Here is a 21,442-nt window from a genome sequence, read left to right as displayed (position 1 = left end):
GGCTGACCTGGAATTCACTATGTAGCCTCAGGGTGGCCTTGAACTCGTGGCAATCCTCCTACCTCTGCCTCCCGAGTACTGGGATTAAAGGCGTGCGCCACCACGCCCGGCCATAGCCCATTTTTTAATTGCATTGTTTGATTTCTTATTTTTCTGTTTTTTGAGATCTTGTATATTCTGGACATTAATCCTCTGTCAGATGTATAGCTAGCAAAGATTTTCTCCCATTCTTTAGGTTGTATCTTTGCTCTATTCACAGTGTCCTTTGCTGTGCAAAAGCTTTGTAATTTCATAAGATCTCAGCGGTTGATTAGTGGTATTGTTTTCTGAGCAATTGGGGTTATAGTCAGAAAGTCATTACCTATGCCAATATGTTAAAGGTTTTCCCATACCTTTTCCTCTAGCAATTCAGAGTTTCAGGTCTAATATAAAGGAGCCTGATGCACTTGGATTTGATTCTTATGCATGGCAAAAGACAAGGATCTATTTTCATCTTTCTACATATAGATATCCAGTTTTCCCAGCACCATATATTGAAGAGGCTGTCTTTTCCCCAATGAATATTTTTGCCATTTTGTCAAAAATCAGATAGCTGTAGCTGCCTGGATTAACATCTGGGTCCTCTATTTTGTTTCATTGATCTACACTGCTGATTTTGTTACGATGGCTTTGTAATATTGCTTAAAATTGGGTATGTTGATACCACCAGCCTTATTTTTGTTGGTCAAAATTGTTTTTGCTATTTGAGGGGGTTGTGCTTCCAAATGAATTTTAGGATTTTATTTCCATTTCCTTGTGTCTTCTGCAATTTCTCCTTTGAGTATTTTAAAGTTCTCATTGTACAGATCCTTCACTTCCTTGGTTAAGTTTATTCCAAGGTACTTTATTTTTTTGAAGCAATTGTGAATGGGAGAAATTCCCTGATTCCATCCCTTGCATGTTTGTTGTTAGTATTTCCTAGAAAGGCTACTGATTTCTGTGTTTTATTATTATTATTATTAATATTTATTTTTATTAATTAGATATGTGCTCAGCAAATACAGTCAATTTGGTACCATTACTAGGCTCATCCATTACCTACCACCTCCCTTGGCCCATCCTTGTTGAGGTATATGGGTCATGCATTGTGGAATTAGCCCACAGTTATGTAAGATAAATGTCTCTGCACATCATGACCCAACATGTGGCTCTGACATTCTTTCCACCCCCTCCTCCACAAAATTTCCCTGAGCCATGTTGGGTTCATTTTTGGTCTGCTTCAGTGATGAGGTGTTGGGGGCCTCTGGCTCTCTGATTTGGTAGGAGTTGATTTTTCTCTGTGTTGATCTCCTTCACCCTTGTGCAGGTACCTGTTCACCAAGAAAACAGCATGCTTGCTTGTTTTGCCAATTGTTCTTACTTTCAGCGGGGGCTCCTTTGAGGTATGATGGGATGGCTCTGTCCTTAGGATCTACAACTATCTGAAAAAGAGAAGAGAGTAAGTTAGCACCAGACAAATGAAATGACCCTTACTTTTTTATAGAGAATTTAATAGGTGTAGGCCCTCTTGTAGCCCACAATTGGTGGTAGCTTGATAATGGAGAATGGGCATATGTTTGGATATGGTTCTGACTTGTTTCCCAGCTCCAGCTATGGGTCCTGTACCACTGAGGGGATCAGTTAGCTAAATCAAGAGTACTTGGTTTCCCACCATGGCTGTGTGCCACTATTGCACTTGTGTGGGCATCACAACAGGTTATTTGCTGCTAAGTAGGTTAGACCATGAGTTGCTTGGACAGATATTGGTCATTTTCCCCCAATTGCCCATGTAGCACCTTCTGTCACTAAATGCGCTGATTGTCTAGGGACTGACTCTCTTCCAGCTTCCAGCCATGCCATTGCATTTTATGTGTCAACCACATAAGGTGTCGTCAGCAGTTGGGTCTTACCACTACCCTTTGGTGGGTCATCAAGTACTCAGACAGAAATCTGTCTTTCTTTTAGGAAACCTTGTAGATTTCTCTGATCAAAAGCTCATTGTGGATGATAGTCCCATGTTGGTACTAGGAGTTACAGGTCAGAGCCCACTAAGAAAAGGAAGAAAACAGATAATTAACATAAAAGAGTCAGAGAGGAGAGAGAGAGAGAGAGAGAGAGAGAGAGAGAGAGAGAGAGAGAGAGAGAGAGAAGCTGTAGAAGATTAAGGTCAGTCTTCATCATACCCTCTCCAGTGTCTTGTGGCTCAGGTATTCCTTCTAAGGGCCTGGTGAAGGTTCAGCCATTTGGTCTGCCTTTTAGGATGTAGAATTTTATGGTACCACTGCCGTTTGGGTCTAGATTTGTGTCTCCCACCCCCTCCGTTGTGCTCCCCCCCCCCATCCTATTGTCTAGTCCATGAGCTGCTAGCTGGGTATGTAAGGAATCTTGGGTAGATTCAGGTTAGGTGCTGTAGATGAGTGACAGTGTGTGGCAATTTTTTTTATCTGTGATTGGGTAAGTTCACTGTGAATGATATGTTACAGGTTCAACCATTTTTCCTCAAATTTCACTGTGTCATTTTTCTTACTGCTGTATAGAATTCCATTGTGTAGATATACCACATCTTAGTTATCCATTCTTTTAGTGATGGACATCTGGGTTGATTTCAGCTCTTAGCTATTACAAATTGAGCCGCTACAAACATGGTTGAGCAAATCTCTCTAGCCTGTGGTTTGAAAGTTTTAGGGTAGATACCCAGTATGGGAATAACTGGTTCTGTTGGTATCTCAATAGTCAGCTTTTTCAGGAGTCTCCATATTGCTTTCCATAGTGGTTGTACCATCCTGCATTCCCACCAACAGTGGATGAGTGTTCCTATTTCTCCACATCCTCACCAGCATTTATTTTCATTTGATTTTTTGATGTTTGCTATCCTTACTGGGTTAAGGTGGAATCTCATATTTGTTTTAATTAGCATTTACATGATGATTAGGGATAATGAACATTTTCTTAAGTAGTTGGTTTTTTTTTTTTTTTTTGCCATTTGTATTTCTTCCTCTGTGAACTGCCTGTTGAGCTCTTTGCCCCATTTTATGAGTGGGGTGTTTGACTTCTTACTGTTTAGATTTTTGAGTTCTTTGTAGATTTTAGAGATTAGGCCTCTGTCAGTTGGATAACCAGCAAATGTTTTCTCCCATTCTGTGGGTAATCTTTTGGCTTTGCTTATTGTATGCTTGTCTGTAAAGAAACTCTTCAGCTTCATGTGATCCCATTGGTTGAGTGACAGTTTAAGATCGTGAGCTACTGGAGTTTTGTTCAGGAACTTTTTCCATTCCTATATCATGGAAAGTACTTCCTAAATTTTCTTCCAGTACTAGCCAAATTTCTGTTCTTATATTGAGTTCTTTGATCCATTCGGACTTGAGTGTAGTGCATGGCAAAATGTGTGGATCAAGTTTCAATTTCTTGCATATGGTTACCCAGTTTGTCCAGCACCATTTGTTGAAGATGCTGTCTTTTTTCCAGCCTCTATTGTTAGGGCCTTTGGCAAATATCAAGTAGCTATAGTTGCTTGACCCAAAGTCTGGGTCCTCAGGTCTATTCCATTGGTCTTTACTCCTTTTTTATGCCAGTACCATGCTGTTTTTATTACTATGGCTTTGTAATATAGCTTTAGATCAGGTATGGTGATGCCTCCTGAGGTATTTCTTTTGTTGAGGATATGTTTGGATATGTTAGGCCTTCTGCCTTTCCATATGAAATTTGAGATCATTTTCTATCTCTGTGAAGAACACTGTTGGGATTTTAATTGTAATTGCATTAAATGTGTATATTGCCTTTGATAGTATTGCCATCTTCACAATGTTAATACTACCTATACAGGGGCATGGGAGGTCTTTCCATTTTCTCAAGTCCTCCTCAATTTCTTTTTTGAGTGTTTTTATGTTTTCATTGTATAGATCTTTCACTTCCTTGGTTAACGTTATTCCAAGGTATTTTTTTGTTGTTGTTGTTGGTATTGAAAATGGGACCATGTCCCTTATTTCTTTCTCTCTATGTTTGTCATTTGCATATAGAAAGGCTATTGATTTCTGTGTATTTGTTTTGTATCCTGCTGTTTTGCTATAGGAGTTAATCACCTTCCAGAGTTTTGGGATGCAATCTCTTGGGTCTCTTACATATACAATCATGACATCAGCAAATAGTGCTAACTTAACTTTTTCCTTTTCAAATTGCATCCCTTTTATTTCCTTCTCCTGTCTTATTGCTTGAGCTATCACTTCCAGTACTACATTGAAAAGCAGAGGTGAGAGAGTACAACCCTGTCTTGTTCCTGATCTTAATGGGAATTCCTCCAGTCTCTCTCCATTAAGTATTATTTGGGCCATAGGAGCTTTGTATATTGCCTTTATTAAGTTAAGATATGAATCAATCATGCCAATTCTCTTCAATGATTTCATCATGAGGTGATGTTGTATCTTGTCAAAAGCCTTTTCTGCATCTACTGAAGTGATCATGTGTTTTTTTGTGTTTAAACTTGTTTATATGCTGTATTACATTGACAGATTTCCATATGTTGTAATACCCCTGTGTTCCTGGGATGAATCCCACTTGGCCAAGGTTGATAATGCTTTTGATGTGTTGTTGGATTTGGCTTGCGAGGATTTTGTTCAGGATCTTTGTGTCAAAGTTCATCAGGCCTTTTCTGCATCTATCAAAATGATCGTGTGGTTTTTATGTTTAAGCTTGTTTATGTGGTGTATTACATTGACAGATTTTCATATGTTGAACCACTCTGTGTTCCTGGGATAAATACCACTTGGTCAAGGTGGATAATGCTTTTGATGTGTTGTTGGATTTGGTTTGTGAGTATTTTGTTCAGGATCTTTACATCTATGTTCATTAGGGAAATAGGCCAGTAGTTTTCTTTTCTTGTGGCATCTCTGCCTGGTCTTGGAATTAGGGTGATACTAGCTTCATAAAAGGAGTTGGGTAGCTTTCCCTGTTCTCCAATTGTGTGGCACAGTTTGGAAAGATTGGTTTGAGCTCTTCCATGAAGGTTTGATAAAATTCCCAGAGAAGCCATCTGGTCCTGGACTCTTCTTTTTGGTCGGTCTTTTTTTTTTTTTTTAATTACTTTTTCAATCTCAATGAGTGTGATAGGTTCATTTAGGAGATTAATCTGCTCTGAGTTTAGCTTTGATAGATGGTATGTGTCCAGGAATTTATCCATCTCCTCCACATTATCCAGTTTTGTGGAGTAGAGGTTTTTGAAATAAGTCCTTCATTTATGTCTGTTGTGATCTCTCCGTTTTCATTTTGAATTTTGTTAATTTGAAGCATCTCTTTTTTTTTTCTTGATCAAATTGGCCAGGGTTTTGTCAATCTTGTTTATTTTTTCAAAGGACTAGCTCTTTGTTTTGTGACATGTCTTAATTGTTTTCTTAGTTTCCAATTCATTAATTTCTGCTTTGATTTTAATTATTTCTTTCCTTCTAGAACTTGTTCGGTTGGATTTTTCTTGCTTTTCCAGTGCCTTTAGATGGATGGTTAGGTTATTGATTTGGGATCTCTCTGTCTTTTTTATGAAGGCATTGAGTGCTATGAATTTTCCCTTGAGAACCGCCTTCATTGTTTCCCATACGTTTTAGTACAATGTGTTCTCATTGTCATTCAATTCTAGAAATTTTGCAATTTCATTTTTTATTTCGTCCACTATCCATTATTGTTTAAAAGTGTGCAGTTCAGTTTCCAGGTGCTGTTGGGATTCTTGGTGGGTCTTTTGTTGTTAATTTCTAGCAATATAGCATTGTGATCTGATATCATGCAAGGAATTATGTCAATCTTCCTAAATATGTGGAGGCAGGCTTTGTGACCCAGTATATGGTCTATTTTAGAGAATGTTCCTTGGGCTGCTGAGAAGAATGTGCAGTCTGTGGATTTGGGACGGAAAGTTCTGTAGATGTCCATTAGGTCTAAGTGATCTATGGTTTTGTTGAGTTCCCTTACTTCCCTGTTGAGTCTCTGTTTGGATGATGTGTCTATTACTGATAATGGTGTGCTGAAGTCCCCAACTATGATGGTGTTAGTGCTTATTTCAATTTTATTGTCAAGTAGGTTTTGGTTTATCAAATTGACCAGGGGTTTGTCAATCTTGTTTATTTTTTCAAAGGACCAGCTCTTTGTTTTGTGAATTGTCTTAAACACAGGTGCCCCTGTGTTTGGTGCATACAGATTTTATGATTGTGATATCCTCTTGATGGATTGTTCCCTTGATAAGGAGAAAGGGTCCTTCTTTGTCTTTTTTTTTTTTAATTTATTTATTTATTTGAGAGCGACAGACACAGAGAGAAAGACAGATAGAGGGAGAGAGAGAGAATGGGCACGCCAGGGCCTCCAGCCTCTGCAAACGAACTCCAGACGCGTGCGCCCCCTTGTGCATCTGGCTAACGTGGGACCTGGGGAACCGAGCCTCGAACCGGGGTCCTTAGGCTTCACAGGCAAGCGCTTAACCGCTAAACCATCTCTCCAGCCCTCTTTGTCTTTTTTGATTGTTTTCTGTTTGAAGTCTATTTTATCTGATAATAATGTAGCTACACCTGGCTTGTTTCTTATTCCCATTTGCTTGGAATATTGTTTTCCACCCTTTCACCCTGAGAAGGTGTCTGTCTTTAGTGATGAGGTGTGTTTCTTGAACACAACAGATTGAAGGGTCTAGGTTTTTGATCCATCCTGTTAGCTTGTGTCTCTTGATGGGTGAATTAAGGCCATTAATATTTATGGAAATAACTGTGAGATTTGATTTGTTCCCTTCCATGTTGTGATGGTATATGTGGTTTGGTGTTTTCATGGACTTTGAAGTTTTTTTTTTTTGAATTTTTTTCATTTTTTTTAATTTGAGAGCAACAGACAGAGAGAGAAAGAGGCAGATAGAGAGAGAGAGAGAGAGAGAATGGGAGCATCAGGGCCTCCAACACTGCAAACGAACTCCAGATGCGTGCGCCCCCTTGTGCATCTGGCTAATGTGGGACCTGGGGAATTAAGCCTCGAACCGGGATCCTTAGGCTTCACAGGCAAGTGCCTAACCCCTAAGCCATCTCTCTAGCCTGACTTTGAAGTTTTTTGAGCCTACTCTGAGTTTGGTTATTGTGATCTGTTTGTTGTAGGCATTTGACGCTGATTATTTGTTTCTTCTCTGTGGAGAATTTTCTTAAATACTCTCTTTAGGTTTGTTTTTGTGTTCATGTAATTGTAAATCTGAGTTTTTTCATGGAAAATTTTTATTCACCATCTATTACGAGGGATACTTTTGCTGGGTAGAGTAATTTGGGTTGGAAGCCATAGGTTCTTAGACTTTGCAGTGTTCCATTTCAGGCCCTTCTAGCTTTCAGGGTTTCCATTGAGAAGTCGGGAGTAATTCTCATGGGGTTGCCTTCAAAAGTGGTGTGCTGTTTTCCTCTAGCTGCTTTTAGTATTTTCTCTTTGGTGTCAATATTTAGAGTATCAATGACAATATGTCTTGGAGAGTTTCTCCTTTACTCCAGTCTGTTTGTAGTTTTGTTGGCTTCTTGTATCTTGATGGGCCTTTCTTTTAAGAGACTTGGAAAGCTTTCTTCAATTAATTTGTTAAATAAGTTCTCCATACCATTTGGCTGAATTTATTTGCTTTCTGGTCTTCCAGTGATCCTGATATTAGGACGTTTAAGGATATCTCACAATTCCCTCATGTTCTGTTCACAGGAACTTTTGAACTTACTGAAATTTTTGAACTCTCAAACTGTTTCTTCCATCTTGTCTTCCAGAGCAGAGTTTCTATCCTCCACATGGCTGACTCTATTCTTGAGAGCTTCTAGAGAGTTTTGGACTTGTTCAGTTAGGTTTGCATTGTCTACTAATTTTCTACGTATAATTTCCATCCCTCCATCAAGCTCCCTTTTCACATCATTTTCTGATTTTCTTGATGCTTCTTGGAATTCATGCTTGCATTTGTTTATGTCTTCATTTAGCATTGCCAGCTGATTTTTGAGGTCCTCTTTTTTTTTTTTCACTCTCCTTCAAATCTCTTAACTGTCTTTGTATTCCTTCCATTTTCTTATCTATTAGGTGTAGTCTAGTGATGGCATCATGTATATGATTATCAGTCCTTTGTTGCTTTCCTACAAGTTCTACCAGTAGCTTGGTCAGGGTTGCATTGCTCATAGCTTCATTTTGGTATTCTGATCCTAATGACTCTTCTATATTTTGATTAGAGATGTTCATTGTAGGACTGGGTGGTCAAACTGGATTTTCTTGCACTTGATTTTTCATGTTATTTCTTTTGCACTGTGGTCTGCCCATCACAATGTATGGGCGCATAGTTGAGTGGATCAGCCTGGGCTCAAGCACGGAATCTGAAGCAGCCTGAGGCAGTTGCCAAGCAGCCTGGGCTTTTGCTTTCACTTGCCAAAGCCACCTGAGCTCCTGCCTGCCTGGGGTGCCAAAGTTTCCTGAGATCTCACACCGTAATGTGCCAATGCTGCCTGCACTCACACTAGGAGGGACACTGAGGCACCAAGCACTGAAGCAGCCCTAACCGTGGCTTGGCAAAACACTGGGACCTGGAAGCAGTCTGTGCTCCCCTGCAACAGGACCATGGTGGTTGGCTGGCATGGCAGACAGGGAGGGGAAGGCACCTAAGCTAGCACAAGTGACAGTCACAGTCTGAGCTCACTTGAGAAGTTGCAATGGGCCTGTGCTCGCTCATGAATGTGCAGTAAGTGGGCAAGTGGGCGGAGCAGGCTAAGTTTCCACAAGCAGGGACCTGAGCAGAGGTGCTGTTTGGTGGGCAAATTGATCAAAGGAGCCTGAGCTCCAATTGGCAAGCAGGCATAGCCTGGCCAAGGTCACTCGTGGCAGAGGTAGAAGGGTGATTGCCCCTGTGCAGTGAGGCAAGTGGAACTATGTTGGCCTGGGACCCTTGTCCTACAGTAAGTGCGGGAGTTTTCTGAAGCTAGGACTGTGGGTACGATGGCTGCTTGGGGGGAGTGGTGGGCTACCTGCCTGTGGGGAAATCAGCAATTCCCTGTTTTGTCCCCTCTGTGCCCTCCCACTTGCAACCTATTAGAGATTGCTCTCCCCTAAAAGACCCAATGAACATTTAATGTCTTGCTGTTCTTTCCCAGGGATGTGCAGTGCAGTTAGGTGGTTGCCATCTTGGCTGGAAGTCCCTGATTTCTCTGTGTTTATTTTGAATCCTGCTACATGGCTATAGGTGTTTATTAGCTCTAACAGTTTTCTGGTAGAGTCTTTAGGGTCCTTTACGTGTAGAATCTGAAAATAACTTCCTTTCCAAGTTGTATCCCTTTTATGTGTATCTCTTGCCTTATTCTATAGCTCAGACTTCCAGTACTATATTAAAAAACAGTGGGGACAGTGGACATGCTTGTCTTGTTCATGAATTTAGTGGAAAAGCTTCAAGTTTTTCTCCATTTAGTATTATGTTGACTGTAGGTTTGTCATAGTAGCTTTTATTATGTTGAGATATTTTCCTTTTATCCCCAGTTTCTGTAATACTTTTAACATAAAAGGATGTTATATTTTGTCTAATGCCTTTTCTGCATCTATTGAGATAATCATGTGATTTTTTTTTTTGTCCTTCAGACCATTTATATGAAACATATATGTTACATTTATCAATTTGCCTATGTTGAACCATCCTTGCACCCCTAGGATAAAGCCAACTTTGTCAGGGTGAACCATATATATATATATATATATATATATATATATATATTCTTCTATTCTTTTTGCCAATACTTTGTTCAGAATTTTTACATCTATGTTCATGAGGGAGATTGATCTGTAATTTTCTTTTTTTGTTCTGTCTTTGGCTGTGGTATGAGGGTGGGACTGACTTCATAGAAGGAGTTAGGTAGAATTCCTTCCTTTTCAATTTTGTGGAAAAGTTTGAGAAGCAGTGGTGTTAGTTCTTCCATGAAGGTCTGATAAAATTCACCAGTGAATCCATTTGGGTCTGGACTTTTTTTAGTTGGGAGACTTTTTATAACCACTTGGATCTCTGTACTTGTTATAGGTATATTAAAATGGTTTATCTCATCTTGATTTAATTTGGCTAGGTCATATGAATCAAGGAAATCATCTATTTCTTTCAGATTTTCAAACTTTGAGGCATATATGTCCTTAAACTATGTCCTTATGAATTTACATTATAATTTTCTGAATTTCTTTGGGATCTGTTATAATAATGCCCTTTTCATGTCCAATTTTATTAATTTTTGTCTCTTCTCTCTTCTGATCAAATTTACTAAGGATGTATCAATCTTGTTTATTCTTTGAAAGAACCAACTCTTTGTTTCATTGTTTCTTTGGATTGTATGGGGGGGGGGTTCTAATTCATTAAATCTGTCCTACTCTTTATTATTTCTTCCTATCTACTGATTTTTGGTTTTCCCTGTTCTTCTTTTTCTAAGGCCTTAAGATAAAGCATTAAATTGCTTATTCTAAACTCTCTAATTTTTTAATGTAGGCACTTAGAGCTATAAATTCCTTCTTGTGACTGCCTTCATTGTATCCCAAAGGTTTTGATATGTTGTGTATTATCATCTCCATTTGATTTTATGAGTTTATTGGGTTTTTTATTCTTCAGTGACCCACTCATCATTCAATAGTACACTCTTTAGTCCCTTGAATTTCTGTATGCTCTATAGCTTTTCTTATTTGCAGTTTAAGCCCATTGTGGTCAGATAGAGTAAAAGGAATTATTTCAATTTTCCTGTAGTTGTTGAGATTTTCTTTGTCCTAATATATGGTCTATTTTAAAGAATGTTCCATGTGCTGCTGAGAAAAATGTATATTTTGCTGCATTTGGATGGAATGTTCTGTAGATACACATTAGGTCAATTTTTTCCATGACATAATTTAATTCAGATGTCTCTATTTTTTGCCAGGATGACCTGACAATTGATGACAGTGTGGTATTGAAGTCACACACTACAATTGAGTTTGATGTTATCTGTCACCTTCAGTCTAATAGTGTTTCTTTGATAAAACTGGGAGCCGCCATTTTATGTTTAGGATATATGTTTAGAATTGTAATGTCTTCCTGTTGGAGTGTTCATTTAATCAGTATAAAATGACCTTCTTTATCTTTCCTCACTAATGTTGGTTTGAAGTCTATCCTCTAAGATATAATGATAGCAACCTCTGCTTGTTTCCTAGGCCCATTTGCTTGAAATACCATTTTCCAACCTTTCAACCTAAGACAGTGTCTATCTTTTACTGAGAGATGTGTTTCCTGGAGGCAAGAAATGGCAGGATCCTGCCTTTTTATCCAGTCTGCAAGCCTGTGTCTTTTGATTGGTGCATTGAGGCCATTGATATTAAGAGTTATTATTGAAAGGTAGGCATTTATTCTCTCCATTCTTCTTATTTTGTAGTGTTCCCTATTTTCCCTTTACTCATTTGTTTTAACTGTTACTTAAGTGTGTGTTTTTTCCCCATTTCCTCCTTTGTGTGTTTTGCTTTCTCTTCAGCATCAAGAATTCCTTCATGTATTTTCTGTAGAGCTGGTTTATTTGTCATAAATTCCTTTAGCCTGTATTTTTTGTGGAATGCCCTTATTTCTCCATCAATTTGGATAGATAGCTTTGCAGGATAAAGTAACCTTGGTTGACAGCTATCTTTCAGGACTTGGAATACATCATTCAAGCCCTTCTGGCTTTTAAAGTTTGTTTTGACTAATCTGCAATTATTCTGATGGGCTTGCCTTTGTTTTTGTTTGCTTGTTTGTTTGTTTGTTTTGTTTTGTTTTCTAAGTACTTTCAAGATATTTTCTTTGGTTTGTGTGTTTAGTAGTTTAAAACGTGGCAAGGAGAGGTTCTTTCTAGGTTTTGACTGCTTGGTGTTCTAAAAGCTTCTTGTATCTGCATTGGCATTTATTTCCCAATTTGGGGAATTTCTGTCCTTCATTCATTCTCCTGGTGAGACTTTCCACAGAGTTTTTGTTTCACTGACTGTATTCTTCAGAGCTATGATTTCAACCTGCTTTGTCTTCAGTATTTCTAATTCCTTACTCATGTCTTGTAATGACTCCTTATTTCATTAAGCTGGTTTCCTGTGATCTCTTTTAGAAGTTGTTTCTTCTTTAATTCCTTTTTTTATTTTTTACTACTTTCATTTCTTCTTTGAATATAGATACCATCAATTTTTTTTTAAATCTTTGTCAGGCATTTCATCTGAAACAGTCTCATTGGTGATAATTTCTGATAGGCTTATAATTTTTGGTGGGACTGTATTGTCTTGATTCTTTGAGTTTCTTGTATTATAATGTAGTGACTTTTGTATCCTGAATTGATTTGTTGTTTGGGTTTTCTCCTTATCTGCCGTATTCTTAAATGTGGCAATCCACCTTCATATACTTTCAGGACACTTTATGGTCTATTATATGTTCTATTATAGAGAAGGTTCCATGGGCTGCTGAGATGAATGTGTATTCTGTAGAGTTGGTTTAGAGAGTTCTGTAGATGTCTGTTATGTGTAGTTGATCTAGAGTACTGTTGAGATCTATTATTTCCCTGTTGATTTTTCTGCTTGGATGATCTGTCTATTGATGATAGTGTGGTATTGAAGTCTCTGACTATGATGGTGTTGGTGTTTATTTGTTTTGCTGTCAAATAGATTTTGTTTTATGAATTGTTGTTCACCTGTGTTTGGCACATATAGATTTATGAATGTGATGTTCTTGTGTTAGATTCCCTTGCTGAATAAGAAGTGGTCTTCTTTGCCCTTTTTGATTAGTTTTGGTTTGAAGTCTGTTTTTATCAGATATTAATATAGCATTTCCTGCTTGTTTCATATTTCCATTTGCTTGGAATATCATGTTCCATCCTTTTACCCTGAGGAGGTATCTCTCTTTAGTGCGGGGGGGTTCTTGAGGACAACAGGTAGAAGGGCCCATGTTTTTTTATCCACCCTACTAACTTGTGTGTTTTGATTGATGAGTTAAGACCATTAATACTTAAGGTTATAACAGTGGGGTTTGATTTAATCCCTGCCATGATGGAGTGCCTTATGTGGTTTGGTGCTTTCCTGGGTTTGTATTTTTTTTGAGCACGGTATAGTTTTAGTAATTGTGATTTTCTTGTAGGCTGTATTGATTGTCTGACTCTACTGTGTGGAGTATTCTCTGAAGTATTCTCTGTAGGTTTGGCTTTGTGTTCATATAGAGTTGACTTTTTCATGGAACGTTTTCCTTTCACCATCTATCCATCTATTATGAGGGACAATTCTGCTGGGTGGTAACTTGGGTTTAAAGCCATAGGTCTTTTTTTTTTTAAGATTTTGAGGTGTTCAAGACACTCCTGGCTTTCAGGGTTTCTATTGAGAAATCCGAGGTAATTTTGATGGGATTGTCTTTGTATATACTGAGTTGTTTCTCTCTTGCTTTTAGCGCTCTCTTTATTTTCAATGTTAAGAGTTTTAACTATGATTTCCCTTGGAGAGCTTCTTATTTGGTCATGTACGGTATTTTATGGGCTTCTTATATATGGATGGGCCTCCTTTTGAGAGATTGGAAAATTTTTCTTTGAGCTCAGAGATTCTGTCTTCCATGTGAGTAAGTGTATTAGGCATTCTAGAGAGGTTTTTCTAAGCTCTATTTATTTTTCTGTTGAATTATTTTACATTGTGTTCCTCTCTTTTTTGAGGTATAATTTCAGTTTAAGTTCTGATTTATTTTGATGCTGCCTGGAATTCACTCTTGCATTTGATCAAGTCTTCATTAAGCTTATCAATTGGTTATTGAGATCTTCCATTTGCTGACTCACCTTCAATTCATTTATGTCTCTTTTGAGGCTTCTAATGTTTTCTTCAATTAAGTCTACTATCAAAAGCTGGGAGCCGGGCGTGGTGGCATAGGCCTTTAATCCCAGCACTCAGGAGGCAGAGGTAGGAGGATTGCCATGAGTTCAAGGCCACCCTGAGATGACAGAGTTAATTCCAGGTCAGCCTGGACCAGAGTGAGACCCTACCTCGAAAAAAAACAAAAACAAAAACAAAACAAAACAAAAGCTGAGTACTCTAAGAGACAATTCTCAATTTCATTGATTTGATTGTTAGTTTTTTTGATAACTTGCTTCAGGTTCAGCAATTCTTTTGATCAGGGTCACACATTGGTTGTTGTATTTTCATTTTGGGATTGAATTTCTGTTGTGATCTCTATGATTTCATTGGAGGCTTTCATTGTGGGACTAGGAATATTTGGTGGAGATGTTTTTTGACTTTGTTTTTGTTGTTTTGTTTTGTTTTGCATTATGATCTACCCATCTTGGGGAAACATTTTATTCTATTGAGGGGGAAGCAAGTATTCGTCTGTGTAGGAGCTTCAGAGGGAGTTCTGTTTTAAATATGAATGGTGGAAGATGATATTCTAACCATAGATGCGCAGATTGTGGAGATTGCAGGTACATTAAAGATACTTGGGGAATTGGGAGGTGGGAAATTGGGAGCTCTGACCTACTCATTCCACTTGTACCTCCTCTTCAGAACACAGGGACCAGGGGTTGGGAAACCAGGAGCCAGGAAGCTGGAGAGGCTGGGGCAAGATGCCAGCTCCTACAGTGGCTCGTGTACCCTCTGACTCAGGGAAATAGCTATCTTGGTGCAAAGGGACAAATCAGGAAACCAGAGCAAAAGGCCTGCCTCTGCAGCCCACACAGGGACCACGCTGCCCCAAGGCAGCAAGAGGGGTACTGGGACCAGGGAACTGTGAGGTGGGGAACAAACCAGGACCTCTGGCTTACTCTCTTGGCAAGCACACCATTCAAAGCAGGGTATCCAGGAGCTGGAAACCCAGAGGCCATTCAGTCAGGAAGGCAGAAAAAGGGGCCTGCTTCTACAGCAAGTTCGCAGGGTCCAGAAAGCCCCACACCAGCAGCAGGGGAACCAACCAGGAATAGGGAATCCACACGTGCACTTTTCAGTTCAGGGATCCATGAATTAGGGACCCAGGGACACTTCAATGAGGATGGTGGATCAAGGGGCCTGCTACAATAGCAAGTTTGCAGGGTCCAAGCAGCCCCAAGCCATCGGCAGGGGAAGCCACCAGGACCAGGGACCTAGGAGGAGAAGGGGCAACAGGGAGATCTGGACTACTCACTCCGTGCAGGCACCTTCCAGAACAGGGTATCTCAAAGGCAATTTTTCTATCAATAAATTTTTATCTCCACCTTTCTACATATGTTTTCTGTCCTCTTAATTCTTTACCAAAGGAAGAACCAGAACTCTACTAGCAAGTATCATCCTGGTGTCCAACATAGGGCTTGAAAGCAAATCTTCTGATCTGCTCTAAGGTCAGTGCTGACTGTGCCTAACCAAACCAGGGATGACGTGAATTTGAGTGTTTGGCACTCTCCTCAGTTTGTCATTTGGGGGAGCAATACCATGGTTAGTACAATGAAATGCCTAGGTAGATCTTTCTTGCCTCACTGAATCCATCAAAGGATATGAGCAGCAGGCCATGCAATGGGAGATGTTTTTCCAGACTCTTGGATTGCTTGTTCTCTCTCCAAACTCTTTAATTTATTAAATGTCCAAGCCCTTCCTTAGACCATTGTCCTTTCTGCTCCCCTCAGTAACCAGGGGAAGGGGCTATACCCACCTTAAACCATTTATCCATTTCTTAGGACACCTCCTTCACCATGCTCCCTTCTTTGCACAATCCTGCCTGCAAAGCATCGATTTGTTTGTGAATGGCAAAGAAGAGGTGTTGGAGACAAGGAGATGAGCCCTGAACAGACCTTTGCCCTTAGATAACCTCTGTCCTAAGCAATTTCTGCCCTGAGCAACTTCCGACCTTTCCTCATCCCCCCACCCTGCCATACCTAACTGATTCCATCCCCTCACCCCGCCACACCTAACTAATTAACATCCTGCCTGGCGACTGCAGAGACTGAGAACTATACCCTGAATTCTTGGAATAACTGCAAACTGTCCTAGGCCAAAGGCCAAGAAGATTCTGTAACTTTCAACCACCTGCCTCCTCCAGCCCCCCCCTCACCCAAGACCCTAACCCTAACCCTTAAAAAGGCCGCTGTGGCTCAATAAAATTGGACTCTTGACAAGTGTACATTTGCTTGAGTCTCTTCCTCTCTCTCACCCATCTTATTTCAGGTTAGGGTCCCCCTTGCCCCCACGAATAACGAGGTCCCGCGGGTCGGGACAAAGAGGCTACATTTGTGGTCACTGATCACATGGTGCATTTCAACCTGAAGTCCTCTGGATTCCAATTCCTGAACATTTTCAGGTCTTTGTCCATGTAATGTTCCCATTCATTTTTGCCAGGAACAGGAATCTCTAACAGTTCTTATGGCATACTTCTGCTCACCATCACATGCAATCCTGGTGGTTTATCTTAACTCTGAACACTCTTGACTAAGCCCATAAACAGATGATCTATAAACTATAGTGTTTTGAAAAGTGGAGGAAACAAAGATACTTAAGCTACAATCTAAAATATCAGGGACTCAGTCTACGAGGCATGGATGACCTTAGACTGTAATAGCATACCTGGGCAGATCCCTCAGTTCCTTAGGCCAAACTGAGAAGCCCAGAACTGGAGACTGAGACAGGAGGGGGATACACCCAGTTATGTGTCTCCTTTTCACTTACAGATGGGTGAAAAGGCTGACAAAATCACACCAGATACACCTCTGAACTTCTTCTAGGGTAACTGAGAAATAGACACTTGCACCCTTTGCAAGTGTTAGAAGTAAGTCCATGGTTCAAGAATGACCACACCATCCAAATATTGGCAAAGCAATGTCTACTTTGGCGGAAGGGTGTGCAGCCAAGCAAGGTTCTGGCTCGCAAGCATACCAACAGGAAATCTTTTGGTATTTTTATTCCCTGGTACAAAACAAGGGTTCTTTGGCTTACTGTGACTGACTGGCAGAGCTGAGTCTCACTTTCTTATGCGATTAGCCAAGATAAAGAAAGCAGTGAAGTTATCAAAAAACAAACTAAGAAAAGGAAGAATTAGGGACCTCTTCCTGAGTACAAAAGAAAGCTCTGCTTTCAGGGATTACTTTGTTCCCAAGGATCTTGGTCTTATGATTTGTTTTATCCTTTAAGTATTGAGGTCTATTGACTCCAGAGAGGCTTTCTGTAATCTGGTCTCTTTTCAGAGCCATCATTCTTAACCCATAGACAGAGAAGACAATATGACTGATTTTTATATTCTTCACACAAGGAAGTCCTCATTTTCCTTTGTACCCAGATATAGGCCAAGTATCCCCAGGAAGATGGGAAGATCTGCCTTCAGAGGTTACCGTGAATGACACAATTCTTTAACTTGATGTTTCCTGTAGAAAGAATGAAAATGAAAGAAAAGGGATAGCCTCCTTATACTGGCCCCTCTGATCCACTGATTACAATGCTTCTGCTAAGGACTATCCTAACACCACAGGGAGTACCCAGCCTAGCCCTAGTTGCTATACTTTTTCCCCCTTATCAAACTGAAGGACACTCGGAGGGATTGGGGGAATTTCACAAAAAATTCTGTATAGTGTGCTAGGTTCTAATTGCTGATGTTTTCTTTTAATATTTCATTTCTTTATTTGAGAGAGAGAATGAGGCAAAGAAATAGGAGGGTGTATGGACACATCAGGGCTGCCAGCCACTGCAAACAAACTCCAGGTGCATGCACCACTCTGTATCTGGCTTTATGCAGGTATTGGGGAATTGAACCTGGGCTTTCATGGCTTGAAAGCATCTTTAATTGCTGAGCCATCTCTCAGCCCCATAATGATGTTTTGTAATTTAGATACATTAAGTGCATTATATCTCAAATTAACATTCAGTTTATTGGGGGCTGGAAAATGGCTTAGTGGTTAAGTGCTTGCCTGTGAAGCCTAAGGACCCTGGTTCGAGGCCCCATTCCCCAGGACCCATGTTAGCCAGATGCACAAGGGGGCGCATGCATCTGGAGTTCATTTGCAGTTGCTGGAGGCCCTGGTGTGCCCATTCTCTCTGTCTCTCTCTCTGCCTTTTTCTATCTTTGTTGCTCTCAAATTAATTTAATTAATTAACTAATTAATTAAAAACAATATTCAGTTTATTGGGATGTAACCCCAATATAAATTGAGACATATCTGTATACTCAAACAGTTAATTGATTTTGGAGCACAAACATTTAAATTTTGCCACAAAACAGTGTATGAGAAACAAAGCCTATCTTTTAGGACTAAGAAATATGGATACATTTATGAAATGAATCTTTGTAACATTAAAATGAGTAAATCAACTAATTTTTAAATTTCAAGCAGTTCTATAAAGGTATAGACAGTATTCTAAAGATAAAACATTTTTTAGATATGTTATTCATTTATTTATATATTTATTTAAGAGAGAGAGAGAAAGAGAATATGGGGATGCCAGAGCCACTGGCCACTGCAAAAAACTATAGACACATGTGCCACCTTGTGCATATGGCTTATGTGGGTTCTGGGGACTCAAACCTGGGTTCTTGGGCTTTGCAGGCAAATGCCTTAACAATGAAATCATCTCTCTAGCCCATTTTCATTTGAATTAATACAACAATTTATATTATCTAAATAAAATGGATACATGTTATCTAAAAACTGATCCATAGCTAGGAGTAAAGCTCAGAGGTAGTGCATGAGGCTCTGTGTTTAATCCCAGAGGAGGGAGAGAGGTAGGACAGGCCCATGCAGAAAAACAAGGAGAAGGACAGGAATAGGGTGAGGGTCAAGGACACAGAGTGAAACACTGAGAGGGACAAGGACAGGGACAGAGAAACCAGAATTTTTCTTGAACAGAAAACTTTAATCCAGGGTTTTTAAATGGGATATAATACAAAAGAGAAGTAAATAACAAAATGCTTTCAATGAGTACATAAAACATGTTGGATATTATTTTTTATTTTAAAACTCTGAAAGAACATTTTTATTTCAAAATCAATCCAACTCAATTTGAAAATAAATGTGATAAAGAATAAAGTTCTTAAGCATATTTTAATCCACAAATGAGTATAACATAATGAATAAACATGAGAATGACAGTATGATAGTATATTTTCTAAAAACTAAGGCTTGGTATCAAAGAACTGCCTACATAAAATATTAACTGCATAAATATTAAAATTTCATAGAAAAAACCATACTTAGGAAAGACATTTTGAATACTTTCCACTAATGCTCAGCTATACTTTCTCATTACTGATTATGTAAAGGAAATTCTGAATATTTCTTTTTGCCTTCCAAGGTCATGTGAAATGCTACATCCTAGGCTGAGATTTTAGAGTATTAGTTATTCTTAAGGATTTCCTGCCCTCCAGTGGTATCTGCCTTATTGTTCTTAGCATGGTTTTCAATATTCCAAGGGGAAGACACCTCACTTCTACATGTGCATTCTGAGATTATACTACACTGTATGGCAATATCAAGCTGCCCCCCCATGGGATATTCTCTCTGCGTTTGTACCGCTACATCACATCTTGCAACCTGAGGAATGCAGTTATTGTTGGTGGTGTGTAATATGTGTTCTGAATTGCACTGATACTGTGAAAATTGATCAGCATGGTACAAATTCTCATTCTGTTTATGAATTTCAGCATCATCTTTAACAATTCCATCACCTACATGTTTGGTCATCTTTTCTAGATAAAAACTACTTGTGTTTGTAACTTTCCTGGATATCTTCTCTGAGTCTTCAGTTTGCTGCAGGAGCAGATCTTCCTCTTCAGATAGCTGGAAGAAAGTAAAGAAAATTTCTGAAAATCCTAATTAAAAATCAAATCATTGCAGAGTACTCTTAAAATTCACAGCATAGGAAATGTGTAAAATCAGAACAGGAGCCAAACATGGTAGATGACGCCTTTAATCCTAGCACTTGAGAGTGAATAAGGACAATCACATAAGTTAAAGGCCAGCGTGGGCTACAAAGTGAGTTACAGCTCAGCCTTGGTTAGAGAAAAACAGGGCAGACTTTGTCAGATGAAAAATCAACTTTATGGACATATTTTTTTCAGTGTCTTTTTAAACTGTGTGTGTGAAAGAAAGGGAGTAGGAGAGAGAAAGAGAGAGACAGAACCAAGCACATGGGCACATCATGCCATGGTGCACATATGAAGGTTAGAGAACAACTTCAGGCGTCAGTGTTTGCCTCCCCCCTCACCATAGGAGCACTAGGACTAATGCAGTCAACTTCACTTGAGTCTGTGGATACAAACTCAGAGCCTCACGATTGCACAGGAAATGCTTTACCTTCTGAGACATCTTAGTTTTTATGAAGACTATGAAATCACTATATATAAATCACACATTAAAAAGTATTGATTAGGGCTAGAGAAATAGCTTAGCAGTTAAGGCACTTGCCTGCAAAGGCTAAGGACCCAGGTTCAATTCCTCAATACCAATGTAAAGCCAGATGTACAAGGTAGCACATGCATCTGCTGGAGTTCAGTCAGTAGCTGGAGGCTGGGGTGTGCCCATTCTCTCTTTCTCTCTCTGCCTTGACCTCCCAAATAAATAAATAAATAAATAAAATTTTAAAGTATTTATTATTTGCTGGAGGGTTATATCTCTGTAGAAGAGAGTTTGCCTAGCCAGGAGTTTAATTCATCCCCAGCACTGAGCAAAAATAATAAATAATTATTCAAACTAAGAAGAGACAAAGCTAAAGTAACAAAAAAGATAAAACAAGGTATATGCCTCAGATGATTGGCAGTAAAACAGCTAAAGTAAGCCTAGAGAATAGTACTAAATTTTACTGAATACAGCCTGGAGGAAGCAAAAGCAAGCTCAATGAACCTTATTTATTCAAGAAACAAATATTCATTTAACATTGGCAATGTGAGTGAAAGAACATGGCTGTATGTTTTTAGAACATACAATATACTGGTCAGAAATGAAATTAGTCAAATAATTACAAATGGATGAAAAACTGAGCAAAAAGTCCTTATGGAGAACAACTAAGAAGTACTCTGACTTTGATTGGGAGCCAAGGAGTAACTTACTAAGCATGTAAATACTTGCACTTACACGTAAAGAATGAAGTAATAAGATTTAGGAGACTAAAAGGAAAAAAAAATATGTGTGGAGCATAACAGAAGAAGAATTCTTGATAACAGCCACAGACCAGACCACAAGGCCAGGAGGCACTATAAGGAGTTCAGATTGCTATATATGGGAATAACGTGATATTTGCTATCAGAGAAGAGAAGAATGAAAGTAGAATGTTTTCTAAGGAAATAACCACAGTGGTTCAAGAACAAAATAGTGGTAACCTGGAGTAGGGTCCTAATACCAGAAGTTGAGAAATAGATATAGTTGCAATTTATTGTGGAGGTAGAATTGATCACATGAAGAGAATGAATGTGATTGAAGGAGAAGATAAGACTGCAAAGAAATGGCAAAACTTACTGCTATACCAGATTTCTTATATGAGCACTTGGGTAGATGGAAGAGGT

The 21,442-nt window shown here is 39.1% G+C and overlaps 1 protein-coding gene across 1 annotated transcript in view; it reads right to left on the bottom strand.

The window, feature by feature from the left end:
* Nucleotides 1-19,277: 19,277 nt before the first annotated feature.
* The window catches only part of C6H12orf40 (chromosome 6 C12orf40 homolog), a 107,140-nt gene continuing 104,975 nt past the window's right edge, over nt 19,278-21,442 (bottom strand). The window contains exon 12 of the mRNA XM_045152208.1: nt 19,278-19,721. Within this exon, the coding sequence (XP_045008143.1) occupies nt 19,278-19,721 (444 nt within the window). The remainder of the gene's footprint in view (nt 19,722-21,442) is intronic.

Source organism: Jaculus jaculus, chromosome 6, assembly GCF_020740685.1.
Source record: "Jaculus jaculus isolate mJacJac1 chromosome 6, mJacJac1.mat.Y.cur, whole genome shotgun sequence".
Classification (NCBI taxonomy): domain Eukaryota; kingdom Metazoa; phylum Chordata; class Mammalia; order Rodentia; family Dipodidae; genus Jaculus; species Jaculus jaculus.
Note: the sequence above shows the minus strand (reverse complement) of the source record. Positions and strands in the feature narration are given on the sequence as shown.